Consider the following 16,128-nt stretch of genomic DNA (forward strand, 5'->3'; position numbering starts at 1 on the left):
ACAGCCTGTTATTAACTTAAGCTGAGAAAATACAAGCTTAGAGTCGCTTGCTATCATAGGATAATCCACCCAATGGGGATATTGGCGTATGTATTTCCTCACACACACTGTTCCAGAGCTTCTCCAGTGCCTGCATGCAGCTCAAGTGTTCGGGGCATTTTTTTTTTTTTACCTAAGGGACCCTTTCCTACCTTTCTTTTATCCACTCATGTCTTTCAGATGCAAACAGGGAAGCAGAGAGAAAATGCCCACAGGTCTGTCCCATGACTCAGGCAGGTCAACTTCCTGGGAAGGGAGAAAGTGCCCGGAACAACTGATAGCTGGGAGCTTAGGTGCAGAAGATGGAAGATTTTGAGGCTAAAGTAACACGCACACAGAGCACACACATATCTATATCTGCATCTATATCCGGGGAAATTGTTCTTCTTTATTAACTGTGGTTCCTAACCTTTTGTCCCACACCAGTGTAACCAAGAGAGAGAAACCCAAGGTAATCCTTCTCAGAGGCTCTTCTTTTTCTCAGGACAAAGTAATTGCAAATCAGCAGCGTGGCTGGAAGAGTCAGCCTCTGCCAGAAACTGGTTTCACCCGGTTTAACCTTGTACTATAATCAGGTTCCCAAGTACACATCTTTACTTTTTCCCTATGAAAGTGAATGTATTACGTTTCTATCCTATCCTTCCCTAGTGACTGGCCAAGCATTACCCAGTGAGTTTAAGTGAGGATTTGAACCTGGGACTCTCCAAACCTACTCCAGCACTCTATGGTTGATATTTACTACTATGGGCAAATTTAAAAGCTATGCTTTGGGGACACTGTGTATGGGTGTAGGAAACCTGTTTCCTTGGGCCCATGAAAGTGGGATGAAGGAGCAGCTTCCACTGAGAAGGACGTCATAGTGTGGGGAACACAAATCCTTGCAGGATACAAGCAATCCAGCACTTTCGCCCTGCTGAGGTATGGGCCCGACCATGCCAATTCTTGACAGCAGCCCTGATATCGTGGTTTCTTAAGCCAGGATTTTTAGCTTACCGTTCCATGCGAACACAACCACTGGGTGTATGTCTTTCTGTCGCTCTCCATTATTTACCCAAAGTGCACACTCTACTGTCCCAACTTTACTATGCCTCCACACCTTGAAGGATCTTTTTTGTTATAATGTATTGTTAGACACCCACACCCAATGCCACCGAGTATGGATCTGCAAAAAATGTTCTGATCTTGATCCAAAAAATGGATCTGTTAATGAATTTCTCTCTCAAAAAAGGCAAAACTACAAGTACATACACGTACATACAAGTGCATAAAGGGTGCAGTCTTATAAACATACTTACCTGGGAGTAAGCCCCAATGACAACAGTGGGACTTATTTCTGAGTAAACATGAATGAGATTGCATTGTAAAGAATGCTTACCCTAGATTCCTTTTTGAAATGCTAATTTATCACATACACAGATGCATTCAAAGTGCAAGCATGAAGGGGTTGTTGAGGCTTTTTAATCCCCTAGTCTATTTGCCTCTAGACAGCATAGTAAGAAGCAGAGACATCACCTTGCTGACAAAGGTCCGTATAATCAAACCTATGGTTTTCCCAGTAGCAATTATGGCTGTGAGAGCTGGACTCTAAGGAAGGCTGAGCGCCAAAGAATTGATGCGTTCGAACTGTGGTGCTGGAGAAGACTCTTACGAGTCCCCTGGACTGCAAGGAGGTCAAATCAGTCCATCCTAAAGGAAATCAACCCTGAGTGCTCATTGGAAGGACAGATACTGAAGCTGAAGCTCAAATATTTTGGCCACCTAATGTGAAGAGAAAACTCCCTGGAAAAGACCCTGATGCTGGGAAAGACTGAAGGCAAAAGGAGAAGGGGACGGCAGAGGATGAGATGGCTAGATAGCATCACCAATGCAATGAATATGAACCTGAGCACGCTCCGGGAGAGAGCGCAGGACAGGAAGGCCTGGCGTGCTATCGTCCATGGGGTCACGAAGAGTCGGACACGACTGAACGACTGAACAACAACTATTTGCCTACCTTTTGTTAAGGAAAATGCAGAACCCTGGGAACCCAACTTTGTTAAACTGCATTGTGCTAGGCAATTCTCCAGGCATTTTTCCAAGTCTATTTATTTATAACATCAGTCATGTTATCCAATTAATTACAAAGCAAACACTCAAGAAGAAAAATGTTTCTGATGAAAGCTGTAGAATAAATGTGTGAGAACAGGAGGATTTATAATCCCAGTAAACTTTAACATTCACTGCCTGTTGCTATAAACAGGTGGGGAGTCCGAAGGGGAAGTTAAGAGAAATTAATCACAAGGGATATGTGTAACCCCAGTATCCTAAGCCTTTAGGAAAACATTATTCCTTTTTCCAGTGGGGGAAGTGAGCTGCACAAAAGACTAAATATTAGACCACAGGTAGGCTGATTTTGTTTTACTAGATGCTCCATAGTACTCTAATGTGTTTTGAAGTTACAAAGCCCAGAGTGTGTCCTCAGGAGGACCTCCTAATAGTTCAGGCAGCCTTCACCAACTGGGTGCCTGCCTGATGTTTTGGACTGCAGTGCCCATCATTCTCAGCCAAATGGCCCAGTAGTTGTGCATGATGGGCCTTGTAGATCAAAACATCTGGAAGGCACCAGGTTGGGGATGGCTGATTTAACCTAACCCAATTTAGCCTAACCTGTGTTTGGTGGTCCTCAATCTACACTCTTGCTTTAGAACAGGGTTGCAGAACCTCTTTCAGTCCAAGAGCTGGATTCCATTTTGAAGCTCTCAGGGGCTGCATTCTTGCAGTGGGTGGAGCCAAAGTCAAAATGGGTGGGGCCAAAATTCAAAAACATGCCATCATATTTAAGCTTAAACTACCTGCTGCCAGTAACTAAACCTTTAGAAAGACTTCTCAACTTTTTAAAATGGGGAAAAAAACTGCACAAAAGCCAGGAAACCACCAAATGATTAGTGGTTGGGGAAACAGGGCAGTTCCAGGAGAAGGGGCCATGACCATGGGGCACAACCCTTTGGGGAACCCTGGAGAGCAGATTTGGTCCCCAGACCTGGGGTTCTATTCCCCTGCTTTAGAATACAAGGCGGTTCTTGCTGGATCAGGCCAGGTTGTGCCTACTCCGGCATCCTTTGAAAGGCTACCAGGAACCGGCAGGCGCTTAATGGCCAACCCAAAATTGGCTAGCGGTCCCAGACCCAGATTTACCTTAGTGCATCTTTGGGCAGCTGTGCGGGTCAGGGGTGGCAGTGCTCTGGCAGGCTCACTATTTATGCTTGCTCTGAGCCTGCCTTTTAAAAATATGATGGTGCTCGGTGCCATTCACCCCATTTTCAGGCCCTTCTAATTATCAAATGCTTTCCCCAGAGAGGCTCGACTGACACCTGCCCTGTAGTCATTTTGACACCAGGCGAAGCCTTTAAAAAAAGAAAAAAGTCTCCAGGCATTTTAAGTTAGAAAATCTTCGATTTTGTTTTGTTGCCCTTTTATTGTTGCTTTAGGCTTTTTTGTGTGTCTGAGTATTATGGCTTTTGGTAGAGGATGAGATGGCTAGATAGTATCACCGATGCAATGAATATGAACTTGAGCACACTCCGGGAGAGAGCGCAGGACAGGAAGGCCTGGCGTGCTGTGGTCCACGGGGTCACGAAGAGTCGGACACGACTGAACAACAACAAAATTACAGCTTTTATCGCATTGTGTAAGCCACCCTGGGGGGAAATTTGAGAGCCGGCGTGGGGCAACATTTCAGGTCTCAGACCAGGACCGGGAGAGACCTGGGTTCAACTTCTCACTCGGCCATGAAGCTCATAATCTTGGGCCAGTCACCATCTCTCATCCTGATCTACCTCATGGGGTCATCGTGAGGATTAAAAAGGCAGGACAGAGAGACCCACGCGGGGTGCCCTGAGCTCCTTAGAACAGGGGTGAGCAACCCGTGGCCCTCCAGATGTTTTTGGGCTACAGCTCCCCCCATCCCTGACTGTCGGCTGTGCTGGCTGGGGCTGATGGGAACTGGAGTCCAACATCTGGAGGACAGCAGCTCCCCCAGTGCTTTATAATATTACATTTGTTGTTGTTCAGTCATTAAGTTGTGTCCGACTCTTCGTGACCCCATGGACCACAGCACGCCAGGCCTTCCTGTCCTCCGCTCTCTCCCGGAGTGTGCTCAAGTCCATATTCATTGCATTTGTGATGCTATCTAGCCATCTCATCCTCTGCTGTCCCCTTCTCCTTTTGCCTTCAGTCTTTCCCAGCATCAGGGTCTTTTCCAGAGAGTTTTCTCTTTGCATTAGGTGGCCAAAATATTTGAGCTTCAGCTTCAGTATCTGTCCTTCCAGTGAGCACTCAGGGTTGATTTCCTTTAGGATGGACTGATTTGACCTCCTTGCAGTCCAGGGGACTCGTAAGAGTCTTCTCCAGCACCACAGTTCGAAAGCATTGATTCTTCGGCGCTCAGCCTTCCTTATAGTCCAGCTCTCACAGCCATACGTCGCTACTGGGAAAACCATAGCTTTGATTAGACGGACCTTTGTCGGCAAGGTGATGTCTCTGCTCCTTACTATGCTGTCTAGGTTGGCCATAGCTTTCCTCCCCAGGAGCAAGCGTCTTTGAATTTCATGGCTACAGTCACCGTCTGCGGTGATCTTGGAGCCCAAGAAAATAAAATCTGTCACTGCTTCCATTTCTTCCCCTTCCATATGCCAGGAAGTGATGGGGCCAGATGCCATGATCTTCGTTTTTTTAATGTTGAGTTTCCGACCAGCTTTTGCACTCTCCTCTTTCACCCTCAACAAGAGGCTCTTGAGATCCTCTTCGCTTTCTGCCATTAGGGTGGTATCGTCTGCGTATCGGAGGTTGTTGATAATTCTCCCGGCAATCTTAATTCCGACCTGTGATTCATCCAACCCGGCGTTTCTCATGACGCACTCTGCATATAAGTTAAGTAAGCAGGGCGACAATATGCAGCCTTGTCGTACTCCTTTCCCAATTTTGAACCGCTCGGTTGTTCCATGTCCGGTTCTGACTGTTGCTTCTTGACCCTCGTACAGGTTTCTCAGGAGACAGGTAAGGTGGTCTGGTACTCCCATCATGTAATATATATATATATATATATATATATAAATTACCATAACGAATGTTATATAACATATATATTATAAATGTATAACGTATAGTATATTTCGCTATGACAACGTAACGTATTCCAGGGAGCCAGTTCCCTCTGACATTACGTCATTACAAATGCAACAGTGCTAAAGCGTAGCGTTAAAAATCCCCCCAAAATAAATCAAATCGCTTCAGATATGCCCCGCCCACTCCTCCCTCTCTGAGGCCCGCGCCCCCCCTCTTAATCCCGCCCGCCCCGCGCCCCCCTCCCTCAGCCCCACTTTCTGAGGCGAAGAAGGGAGCCCGGGGGCCCGGACGAGAGAGAAGGAAGGCGGGCCCTTTCCCGCGAGCGTGACTGAGGGCGCTTCCCTCCAATCGCCGAGCCGCCCCATCCCCGCCGTGGCCGTCCCTACCCAATCGGGGCCCGAGCGGTTTCCCGCCCCGTGCTCGGGGCCCAATCTCTCGAGCCCGACGCCGCTTTCGCCCCGCCCGCGCCGGCGCGGGACGGGACGGGAGCGTCCTCCGGGCCCCGCCCTCCGCCCGCCTGTCTCCGCCGGCCTGCCGCGTACGCCGGTGGCGTAGCGGGCGCACTCGGCGTAGCGCTGGCAGGGCCGGCCGGCGGGGAAGGCGGAGGGGCGAGCGAGGAGCTGAGGTAAAAGCCGCGCCGCCGCCGCCGCCGCCGCCGCCGGCCCTCGGCTCTCCCCGCCCGCCGCCAGCGAGGAGGGGGTCTCGGGGGTGCGGAGGGGCCCAGCCGGGCGGGAGCGGGGGCGGGCGGGGGGCGAAGAGCCGCTCGGAGGGGCCCAGCCGGGCGGGGGGGGCGGGGGCGTCTTGTGGGGAGGGGGCTCGAGCCGTTGTCAAGGCCCGGCTGGCGTCCGCCTCGTGAGGAGGGGGAGCGCGGCGCTCGTTTCATGGGGCTTGTGGCGAGGGGGGTTTAAAGGTATTTATGGGGCGGGGGGGGACTTGTTCCCCAAGCACGAGAGGACTGAGTTTAAAACCTGTGTGTGTGTGTGTGTGTGTGTGTGTTTTAACGTGAAGGTGTGTGTGTGTGCGTGGTGGGGAGAGGGGCTTGTTTGAATGACATAATGACAGAATGACATAAGCCTCCCTCCCTCCCTCCCTCCCTAAAACGCACCCACGCTTTAGACGTGTCCGTTTCTAGAAGTGTGTTCGTGTGTTCGTCACACGCGTTGCGTGCAAAGTTTGCTTGCGCGCACGCGTCTCGCATTTGGATGTGGGCGTGCGCGTATGCGCATGCACGCTTTTGCGTGGATGTACACGGGCGTTATATACGGTGCGCATGAGATTAAGCGTGCATGCGTGCGTGCAGTTATGCGGATACGCGCCGGACATAGTGGGTTGGGGCCAGATTTAGACACACTTGGAGTAGACCCATTGCAATCGGTGGGACTTAAGTTAGCCATGACTAACAAGCCCCATTGGTTTCAGTGGGTCCACTCCAAGTGTGTCTGAATCTGGATCCAAACCAGTATATGTATGCGTATGTACATGCATAGGTAGAGTGCGTATGTACATGCATAGGTAGAGTGCCTATGTACATAGGTAGAGTGCGTATGTACATGCATAGGTAAGAGTGCGTATGTACATGCATAGGTAAGAGTGCGTATGTACATGCATAGGTAAGAGTGCGTATGTACATGCATAGGTAAGAGTGCGTATGTACATGCATAGGTAACAGTGCGTATGTACATGCATAGGTAACAGTGCGTATGTACATGCATAGGTAACAGTGCATTTACCTGTGGATGTGTGCTGCAGTGCAATACAAGACATGCCTACTTGGATTCTAAACCCAGAGTGCTCAATGGACTTACTTCTAGGTAAGTGTCTGTAGGATTGTAGTCTTCGCTTGCATGCATAGCGTAAAGTGCGTATATACATGCATAGTTAAATATGCATAGTATTTACATGCATAGGTAAAGTGCATATATACATGCATAGGTAAAGTGAGCATGTGTATGTGTGTAAGTGTATATGCATCTGTATACACGTTCATACACTGGGTTGGATTCAGACTTAGTGTACACACACATGCAAGAGTGCGTGTGCACACTATATATAGTGTGTGTGTGTAATGAGGGTATGTACCCTCATACGTTTATGTATATAGGCATGATCCAGCCAAAGTAACACACTTTAAGTTTCATTTGTTTCTGTGGAAGAGTTGAGAAAGTGTTTAAATCCTCTCTCACTTAAATTAGTGGGGCACACAGCACTTTACTTTGACTGGGTTGTGCCTCAACGATTTACTATTCATAAATAATTTCTATGTTAGTCTTTCAGATATTACAGGATTCATATGCTTGCTGTAACAGGTTAACCATGCAGTCTTATTAATGTTGGATTGGAAAAATCCCACTATGTCTGAGGGAGTTTACTCATTAGTGCGTTTAGGATTGCAAGCGAAGACTACAATCCTACAGACGGTTACCTAGGAGTAAGTCCATTGAGCACTCTGGGTTTAGAATCCAAGTAAGCATGTCTTGTATTGCACTGCAGCACACATCCCTTCAGAATCTATCTGTCTTAAGACAAATGTGTGGGCCTAGTGGTGCCAGGTGTCAAATGAGAGGTTGACCCTAAAGTTTCAGGGTTTAGCCTCCTTCTCAGTAAAGTAAAGGAGTATACAGGATGACCTGACTTCAGTCTTGTAATGACTGACTTGTTTCCAGTACTAGAATCCCTGTGGTCCACCAATGTGTTTTAAATGTATAGAGCAAGGGCAAATACCCAAGATGACCTTAACTGTTAAGGCATAAGTAACCTCTGATCAGTAATCCTTACAAAGGACACATTGCTTAAGGATGTAAGGAGGACAGTTCTGGATAATGTCAAAGTACACACAGCCTAGCATAACTTGTGACACCCCCCCCCCCAACCAACAGGAGCTAGGGGTGTTCCACCAGAAATAGGCCAGTGATCCACAGTAGATCCTGGTCTGCCTTCTGCCTGCCTAGCAGCAAAATCTTGAATGTGTGTGTGACTATTTCCCCCTCATGGTCTGTCCTCAGGGCCCTAGTCTTTCACCTTATTCTTCAGAATGAGATACAGGTTGTATAAATTAAGTACAGCGTGCATTGAAATGGCTCTAATAATCATGTGTCAATGGTAGGGTTGGCTTGAAGTTTTTGCTGGAGCCTCCACCTCCTCTATCAGTCTTTTCCACCCCTATACCCTTAGCCTCTGGTCATTCTCCCCCACTCCCTCCCACCCCCTGTCTTACTATTCTAAACTCTTGTCTTCCACCCCTGAGTTCCCAAATTCCATGCCCTGTGTCAGGTCTGAGCCTGGGGTGACCTGAGAACACGAGAACAGGGTGATGGGTAGCAGGGATGGAAGTGGGAGGGAGATGGCTCCTGTTGGACGTAGTCAACCATTTTGTTTCACAGGTCTTCACTTCATGGGATTTGTTGGTGGATTGGGTTGTAAGCACTTGAAGCATCTAATGGGAAGACTAGGTAGGGCGGGTGAGGGGGAGATGAGGCAACTCTCACCTTTGTGTGTGTGAGGGGTGGGGTAGTCAAGGCAGCAAAGAGGTTGGAAACTTCAAAGATGAGCTACTCTTGGAGGAGGAGGAGGAAGTGGATCATTCTCATTGTATGGGGTTGAGGCCAACTTGGTGCAGGGCTTCCAACACCAGTGGTGTTGGGCATATGGCAAGGGCATTGGGAGGGGGCAGGGAGGAAATCCCAGAAGTCACTTCAGTTGTCTGTTTATGTGAAATAGAGCTGAATACAGCAGACAAGGTCTTATAGCTAGACATGAGTTTGAACTTCTGACATTGATCTTGAGAAGCATTCCTCAAGGCCGAGAGTGGGGGCTAGGGAATGGATGTTAGAAGAATCTCAAGAGCCACACAGAGTAGGCTAAGTTCCTGAAAACTATTTCAGAAGTTAAATTTTCCTATTGGCAGGCTCATATATAGTTTCATTACCGTCTGTAATTTCTAATCGGGGTTTGCTTTTGTAACTGATTGTGCGCGTACATAGTCAGTTATCGGCTTTGCCTGCTGCAAAGAGCTAACCAGCTGATTAAATTCAGAGGCTTATACCTTTAAAAGCAGGTCTAAGGGCTGGGAGAAGCCAGCCTGGTTTTAATCTTGTTTTGTAAAACCTTGGAAGAAATTATGTGCTTGCTTTCTCCTTTCCATTGTTGGGAGAGTGAGTACTTGCTGAAGCTGTTTGAAAAGCACAGGGGTGGGGAATGTATTTTCTTGATATTTACTAGCCATCTGTGGACTATTTCTTTCTCTCCTGAAAATTCTTCTCTCTAGAGGAGTGTGTGTGCATACATGCAAGAATGTGTGTGCACGTTAGCATCCATCCTTTTGTGAGATCGATTATTGAAGATGCCTTCTGAAAACTTCATAATATTGATGCACAGCATGGAAAAATAAAACTATTCAAACCAGTTGTCATGCTAGTTGCTATGTACAGGAAAGGATAATGTTTTGGGTGTGAGGAACACATCCTGAGTTCCTTCTTGGATTGATATGAGATAAGACATCCATAATTAGCTGGGATGTGGGGGGGGGGGAGACAGAGGGAGGAGCTGATACTGGCTGGAACTAACCACATCGCTCCTTTCCCTAGGCTAACAACCTGTGGGAGCTACAGCATATACAGCCGATGCCCTTATCCACGTGAAGCCTTTGCCCAAGGGGAGGAGACTGGAACTGTGAAGCATTGACTATGCTCTACACCAGCTCAGAGAGAAGCCAGCAATGTTTTCAAGAGGAGCACTGAGAGAAACTGAGCACCACAGCCTCTAATCAAGAAAGCTCCTGCTGGTCTGGAGCTTAAATTTTTACCTTCCTTTCCCCCCCTTGGAGATGAACCAGAGACTTAACCTGCTCTCCTCCTTACCTGGAATCCTTGCCAGCAATGATACTATAGCCAGATCTGACCACCAAAGAGAGAGGAGGATTTTTCATTTAAAGCTAGGCGGCCGTTGCATCTGAACTCTATTTTTGTACATCGGATTCACTGGGGATTTTTTAAAAGTTTTATTTTGTGGTTTCACCTTTTGAAACATCCTTATTGTTTGTATCTGGAGCTGCTGCTCTGTGATTATTCTTGCTTCTTTGTAAATTTGGTGTTTCCAGTCTTTTTATTTTGGCCTTGTTTGTATTTGCCCATGGCGTTTTTGATGAAGAAAAAGAAGTTCAAATTTCAAACCAGTTTCACTTTAGAAGAACTGACTGCAGTTCCGTTTGTGAATGGTGTTCTGTTCTGCAAAATTAGGCTGCTAGATGGAGGAGATTTTGCCACCTTGTCTTCCAGGTAAGACGTTATTAATGCACTGTCCTCTCCCCCTTCCCTGTTTGATGTTTGTTGTACTGAGCAATTCAATGTGTGATTACAGTTCTCTTCGTCTCTTCTCCACCTGTTCTAGTACAACCCCTATCCTTTGGGTGGGTGGGAATGAAAAGCTGTGGGTATCTGTATGTGGTCCTTGAATTCATCAGGTTGGGTGCTCTCTTTTTGAGAGTCTGAGAACAAAAGTGTTTGTAATCCAGAACACATACTTGGAGTACATATAGTAATAAGTGTGTGTATTGATACATAGTGAGGAAGTTAAGATTTAGAAAATATTATCCTGAGTTGTCTCCTTCATACCTCTGCTTTTGCACCCTTTTTGAGCTTCAAAATGGCTTATTCTAGACTTGTGAAGAGCACATCACTGGGGAATCTGTTTGAAAAGTCACTACTTCCAATGCTGTTGCACATCATATGCTGTGTGGTTCTCCTTTTTTGGTTGCCTTTAAATTCACCAATAGACCAAATGCTGCAACAGAAATTTAAACTAATATAATTCTAGTCTGGTTCTGTAGCGGGGGCCCTGTTTTTCTGGTTTTATTGTAACAATTTGTAGATGAGTTTGCTCTTGCTTTAAAAACAAAACAGAAAAATGTCCCATCTCTCAGTTACGGCTAATCAAATGTTGCTTTAGTTGTCGGCTGAGTGCACATTGATTATCATGTAGCACTGTGCCAACACAAATTCCAAAACAATCCTGGACTTGCTCATGAACTGCCTTGTTCATACTCATGGCAGGGAACTTCTAGAATCTTTTCTTGTATTAGCAACAAAAGTAAATCAGCCTCTGGGAAGAGTCAGAATTGGATATATTTATTTTTGGTGCTTTTTTTAATTAATAAAGGAGCACAAAGCCAGATTCTTGTCACTTCATATTGGCATACATGAAAAAGGCAAATTTAATTACAAGAATGTTTCCCTTTTCTTAGTCTCCCTGAGCCTTCTTTCTCTACTACCCAGAGGCCAGAAATTCTTCTCTCGGAAACTAGAGATCCCTTAATTTATGATTGGGATTCCTCAGTGTTGTCTGACTACCCCTTCATTCTGAGGGTTTTTTGCATCCTTCCATTTTAGTTTGACTCGCTTTGGGTGAAAGCAGCTTATCTCAGGCATTTGAACCCTGCGAAAGCTTGGGAAGGAAGGAATTAATCTCTGCAGTACCGAGATTGAGCTGAGTCCTTGTTTCCAAGTAGTGCATAGTATTCCTTGTTGACCTTGAATGCAGGAGTGCAGCTCGAGTGTTTGCTTGTGCTAGTGCTGCTGCTAACCTTATGTGGCTGCTGGCTACCCCCTGCCCCCAACCTTTGCTGGCTGAAGTTCAACAGTGCTCTCTGCATGTGATGGTTGCAGATCGCAGACGTGTTCCAGAAGAGAAATTGCCTCTCATTTAAGCCAAATGCATGCATTTTTTTCTCTATAGGCTGGGTTACTCATAAACCAGGAAAGTGGAAAACTGGCGGTAGGGTAGGCAGTCTGCCCCAACTGAAAGCATATGGAAACTTGTTCCCTTATACCTAAGCTCCTTGGGGTCCTTCTGGCCAGACTCTTAAGAACATCAGAAGAGCCCTGCTGGATCAGACCAAGGTCCATCTAGTCCAGCATTCTGTTCACACAGTGGCCAACTCTTGCCATCTCTGTACAATCTTGCATGGAGTTCAGACATCGCATCCATATAGTTGATAGGATTTTTTCTCCAGTCTGTCCTTGATGTCTTCTTGGGCTTAGTTTGGCCATACAAGGAGCCAGGGTTAAGGGCTGGACTATGGGATTATGCATCCCGCCCCCACCTCTTGTATGCAAATTTCCCTCCCTTCCAGCCCTCTCTTGGGGCTTGTAGGTATGCATGATCTTCACCAGCCTGGATAAAAACGAACCAGATATCCTCCTTAACCCCGAAGTTCCCGAAGTGGGTTACAAAGTATATAGAGTTTTCATTTTAAACTGCGTTGGAAATGGTCACATATAGTGTCAGAATACAGGGTAGCTAGGGGAATTCATGAATGAAAGGGTGGGGGAAGGTATGTGATATCCCATGACTTGTTCCCTAAAACCTGATTCTAGTTGTACATCCAAACTGGACTTTATTCTTACAACCTGAGGATTTTTCCCCCCTCAGCAAGATCTTAACAATATAGAAAACCATGATCAGCATTATTAGCTGTTTCAATGCAGTATAAGCTTTTTTTTCCATGTGGGAACTCCTTAAGGTTTTAGGTACAGCTTTTAAACTTTTAAACTTGAGTTGTTTGGATAGGCCACTGTTATCCCTATTTCATAGACTGAGTACTGATTGGTATTGTGCAACCAATAATTCGCTGAACGTGGGGTTTGAAACTGGGTCTGAATTCATGCAGTTGCCTATGTACTCTCACAGGAGAGGTGTTGGATGCCTTTCAGCTTAGGTACCTACCTTCAAGCCCTCACGTCTTCCCTTTTGAAAATATAAATTGGCTATGCTGGCTAGGGCTGGTAGGAGTTGCAGTCCAACAACCTCTGGCGGGCCACCACTTGTTCACCTCTGTTGTAAAGCAATATGGTTACCAGGGCAAGCCTCAGGTTAGATGTGGCCCCCAGCAAAGTGCCCTATGGTGGGCCCCTCCATCATTGTTGGGTAGGCTTACGTCCTGCTGCTGGTGGCGGCAGGGAGTAATACCGAATTCTGTGGTGAGCAGCTGTGAGTCAGCTGCCATTTTAATTTCCCACACCGCCCCTGACATAGCATTGCTCTGGGGCATTTTGGGTAATTAAATTGGTGGCCAGCTTACAGACCCAGCTGCCTGCATGAGGCCAAAGCCAGCGTCAGCGGCTGCCTCTCTTTGGGACTTCTGCAGCGCCCAAGGATGCTAGATGCTGGTACCAGTCCCATCAGCCACAACAGTTGTAAGTGGCTTGAGTTGCTTTTTAGGCTTAAGTAATTTGCATGTGGGTCTACAGACTCTATGCATACCTCATTCTCTAGCTAGCAGACCTGTAAAGCAAATCCAAATATGGTACATTTTAGTAGGTTCTATTGCTTTCCCTTGAAGGTGAAGCTCAAATATTTTGGCCACCTAATGCGAAGAGAAAACTCTCTGGAAAAGACCCTGATGCTGGGAAAGACTGAAGGCAAAAGGAGAAGGGGACGGCAGAGGATGAGATGGCTAGATAGCATCACTGATGCAATGAATATGGACTTGAGCATTCTCCGGGAGAGAGCGGAGGACAGGAAGGCCTGGCGTGCTATGGTCCATGGGGTCACAAAGAGTCGGACACGACTGAACGACTGAACAACAACAACACTGCTTTCCCTATGTTCTTTCCACTTCAGACATTCTGCCCATTAAAGTCAATAGCCTGATTTGCACATAACACTAACCCATGATATGGGTTGTTGAGTTCTGGGTTGTTATGTGTGAAAGTGGCCATGCTAACAAACCATGGTTTGTTAACCATCAACAGCCCAGAAAGAGATCCCATGGTTTGTTGTTGGGTTGTGAACTTTGGGTTGTTTAAACCATAGGATGTTGTTACGTGCAAGCTGAGAACCGTGGCTTGTTCATGGGTTGTTTCACCAGGCTACTAAGGCTGCAGCAGGCAAGAGTGGTTAAAACCCCCCAACACCCAACTCTTTATATGCCAGTACTATACTGCCACAAAGGCATTTGGTACGGGAGGGGAACAACCCAGGAAACAAAACAAACCACTGTTTGTTCAAACATCTGCCAGACAAGCCCGGAATAGGGAAACAAACTATAGGTTAAATCAGGAATGGGCAATTTGTGACCCTGCAGATGTTTTGGCCTACAACTCCTACTATCCCTCACCATTGGCTAGGCTAGCTAGAGCTGATGGGAATTGTAGGCCAAAATATTTGGAGGGCCATAGATTGCCCAACCCTGGGTTAAATAAATGGTTAACAGCATACTTCCACACTGTTGGCAAAATATATTTATTCTACCTGTTAAGCAGCTGGCTGTATTCATTTGTAGAGGGTGGGGGATTCCTGCAAGGTATTCTGGAAGCAAAGTATGGAACTGTGGGCAAGGCTACTTTCACTGCTCTGCTCCGGAAAATATCCAAGCCACTGAGTTATGGAGAATTCTTTGGGGGAGTCGGAAAAGGAGTTAAAAACTCATGTAATTGGAGTTTATGCCAAAGATGGACAAGAAGGGGTATTTAACAGAGGTGTTGGGCTGCAGTGGCTTAGTGGTTAAGATGCTGAACTGCAGACTGGAAGGTCGGCAGGACAGCAGTTCGAGACCCGAGTGCTGCGTGATGGAGTGAGCTCCCGTCTTCAGTCCCAGCTTCTGCTAACCTAGCAGTTTGAAAGCAAGAAATTGCAAGTAGATAAATAGGTACCGCTTTGGCGGGAAAGGTAGCAGCGTTCCGTGCACCTCGGTGTTCAGTCATGCCGGCCACATGACCACGGAAGCGTCTTCGGACAGCGCTGGCTCTTCGGCTTAGAAATGGAGATGAGCACCACACCCTAGAGTCGGACATGACTGGTTGGGGACACCTTTACCTTTTTTAACAGAGGTGTATTTCTTTCACTTCAACATCCAAATCATTCTTGGGCGTAAAATGCACGAGAAGATTAGATGTGACCAGACATCCAGGTAATCTAGTGTAAGCAGAATAATCAAACGAAGCAGGTAATCTAGTGTAAGCAGAATAATCAAACGAAGCAGTATTACATCCAGAAATTAAAATGGGGACTTGGAAACCTTAACCTTGTTGCCCAAAACTAAAACTAGTTCAGTAGCGTCTGAATTTTGTGTACCTTGCATACAGAAGTGATATTGCAAGGACTAGAATGGATTGCGCTGTCCTCAGTACAAGCTCCTCGCTTTCATGTACTACTCACAGCTTTCTCATTTTTAGCTCATGGTTTCTGACTGTAACTGAGGCAGAACCAAAGCAGAGTGGCTTGGAGGGAAGCTTGTCCAAAAGGCATTAAGATTTAACACTGTCAGGAATTTGTAACAGCCTGGGAAGTCTTCAAGTTACATGAGCACTTCCAGTTAATCAAGATGTCTGGATTCTCAGAAATGTGCCCTTTTGCACACTCCCAGAAGCTGTGTGGTTTAGATATTTGAATTTCATCTAGAAAGTAAATTGTTAGTTTCTTTTTCTCTCCTACAATCAAATTAGTCTCCTAGTACAGATGGGAATGGCCTGTGACAGGTTTATTGGTGTCCTAGCATAATGGCAACCTGCTGTGTGATGGACTGCTGGTTTGGAGGTCTTTGTTGTTCAGGAAAGCAGATATTTGACCAGTTTCCCTCATACTGGCAAGTGGGTGTAGCTCACCGTTACAGTGAGGAGATATTTCTTTGGTCACCATTGCTTACTCTGTCACCTCCCAAGATCTGCAAAGCATGTTGAAAGAGTACCAGTGTTGGGTTTATATGGTAACTTCTGATAAGCTTAGCAGAGCAGAGCACGTTGTCCTCATTCCTATAGATTAATGATAATTATCACGCTTGGCACATGACTCTATTTATGGCAGCGGTATCAGAATTCCTTCAGTTAAGAAACTTGCAATTGCAAAAAAATACAGATTCCAAAATGAAAATAAATTATACAATTCATAATTCCCTAGCTGCATGTTTGTTTGGCATTTTGAGTTTGCTTTTTTAAAAGGTGCTGATAAATTATTGGTGTTTAGAAAAATGCAGGGAGGCTCGCTCCATAAGTA

The 16,128-nt window shown here is 46.3% G+C and overlaps 1 protein-coding gene across 1 annotated transcript in view; it reads left to right on the forward strand.

The window, feature by feature from the left end:
- The first annotated feature begins 5,677 nt into the window (after positions 1 to 5,677).
- EEIG1 (estrogen-induced osteoclastogenesis regulator 1) overlaps positions 5,678 to 16,128 on the forward strand; it is a 59,600-nt gene continuing 49,149 nt past the window's right edge. The window contains exons 1-2 of the mRNA XM_084820984.1: positions 5,678 to 5,767; positions 9,726 to 10,415. Coding sequence (XP_084677110.1) covers positions 10,270 to 10,415 — 146 coding nt within the window. The 5' untranslated portion in view covers positions 5,678 to 5,767; positions 9,726 to 10,269. The remainder of the gene's footprint in view (positions 5,768 to 9,725; positions 10,416 to 16,128) is intronic.

The sequence above is a fragment of the Heloderma suspectum genome, chromosome 14 (genome assembly GCF_057233095.1).
Source record: "Heloderma suspectum isolate Gila_16-S chromosome 14, 16-S_ref, whole genome shotgun sequence".
NCBI lineage: Eukaryota > Metazoa > Chordata > Lepidosauria > Squamata > Helodermatidae > Heloderma > Heloderma suspectum.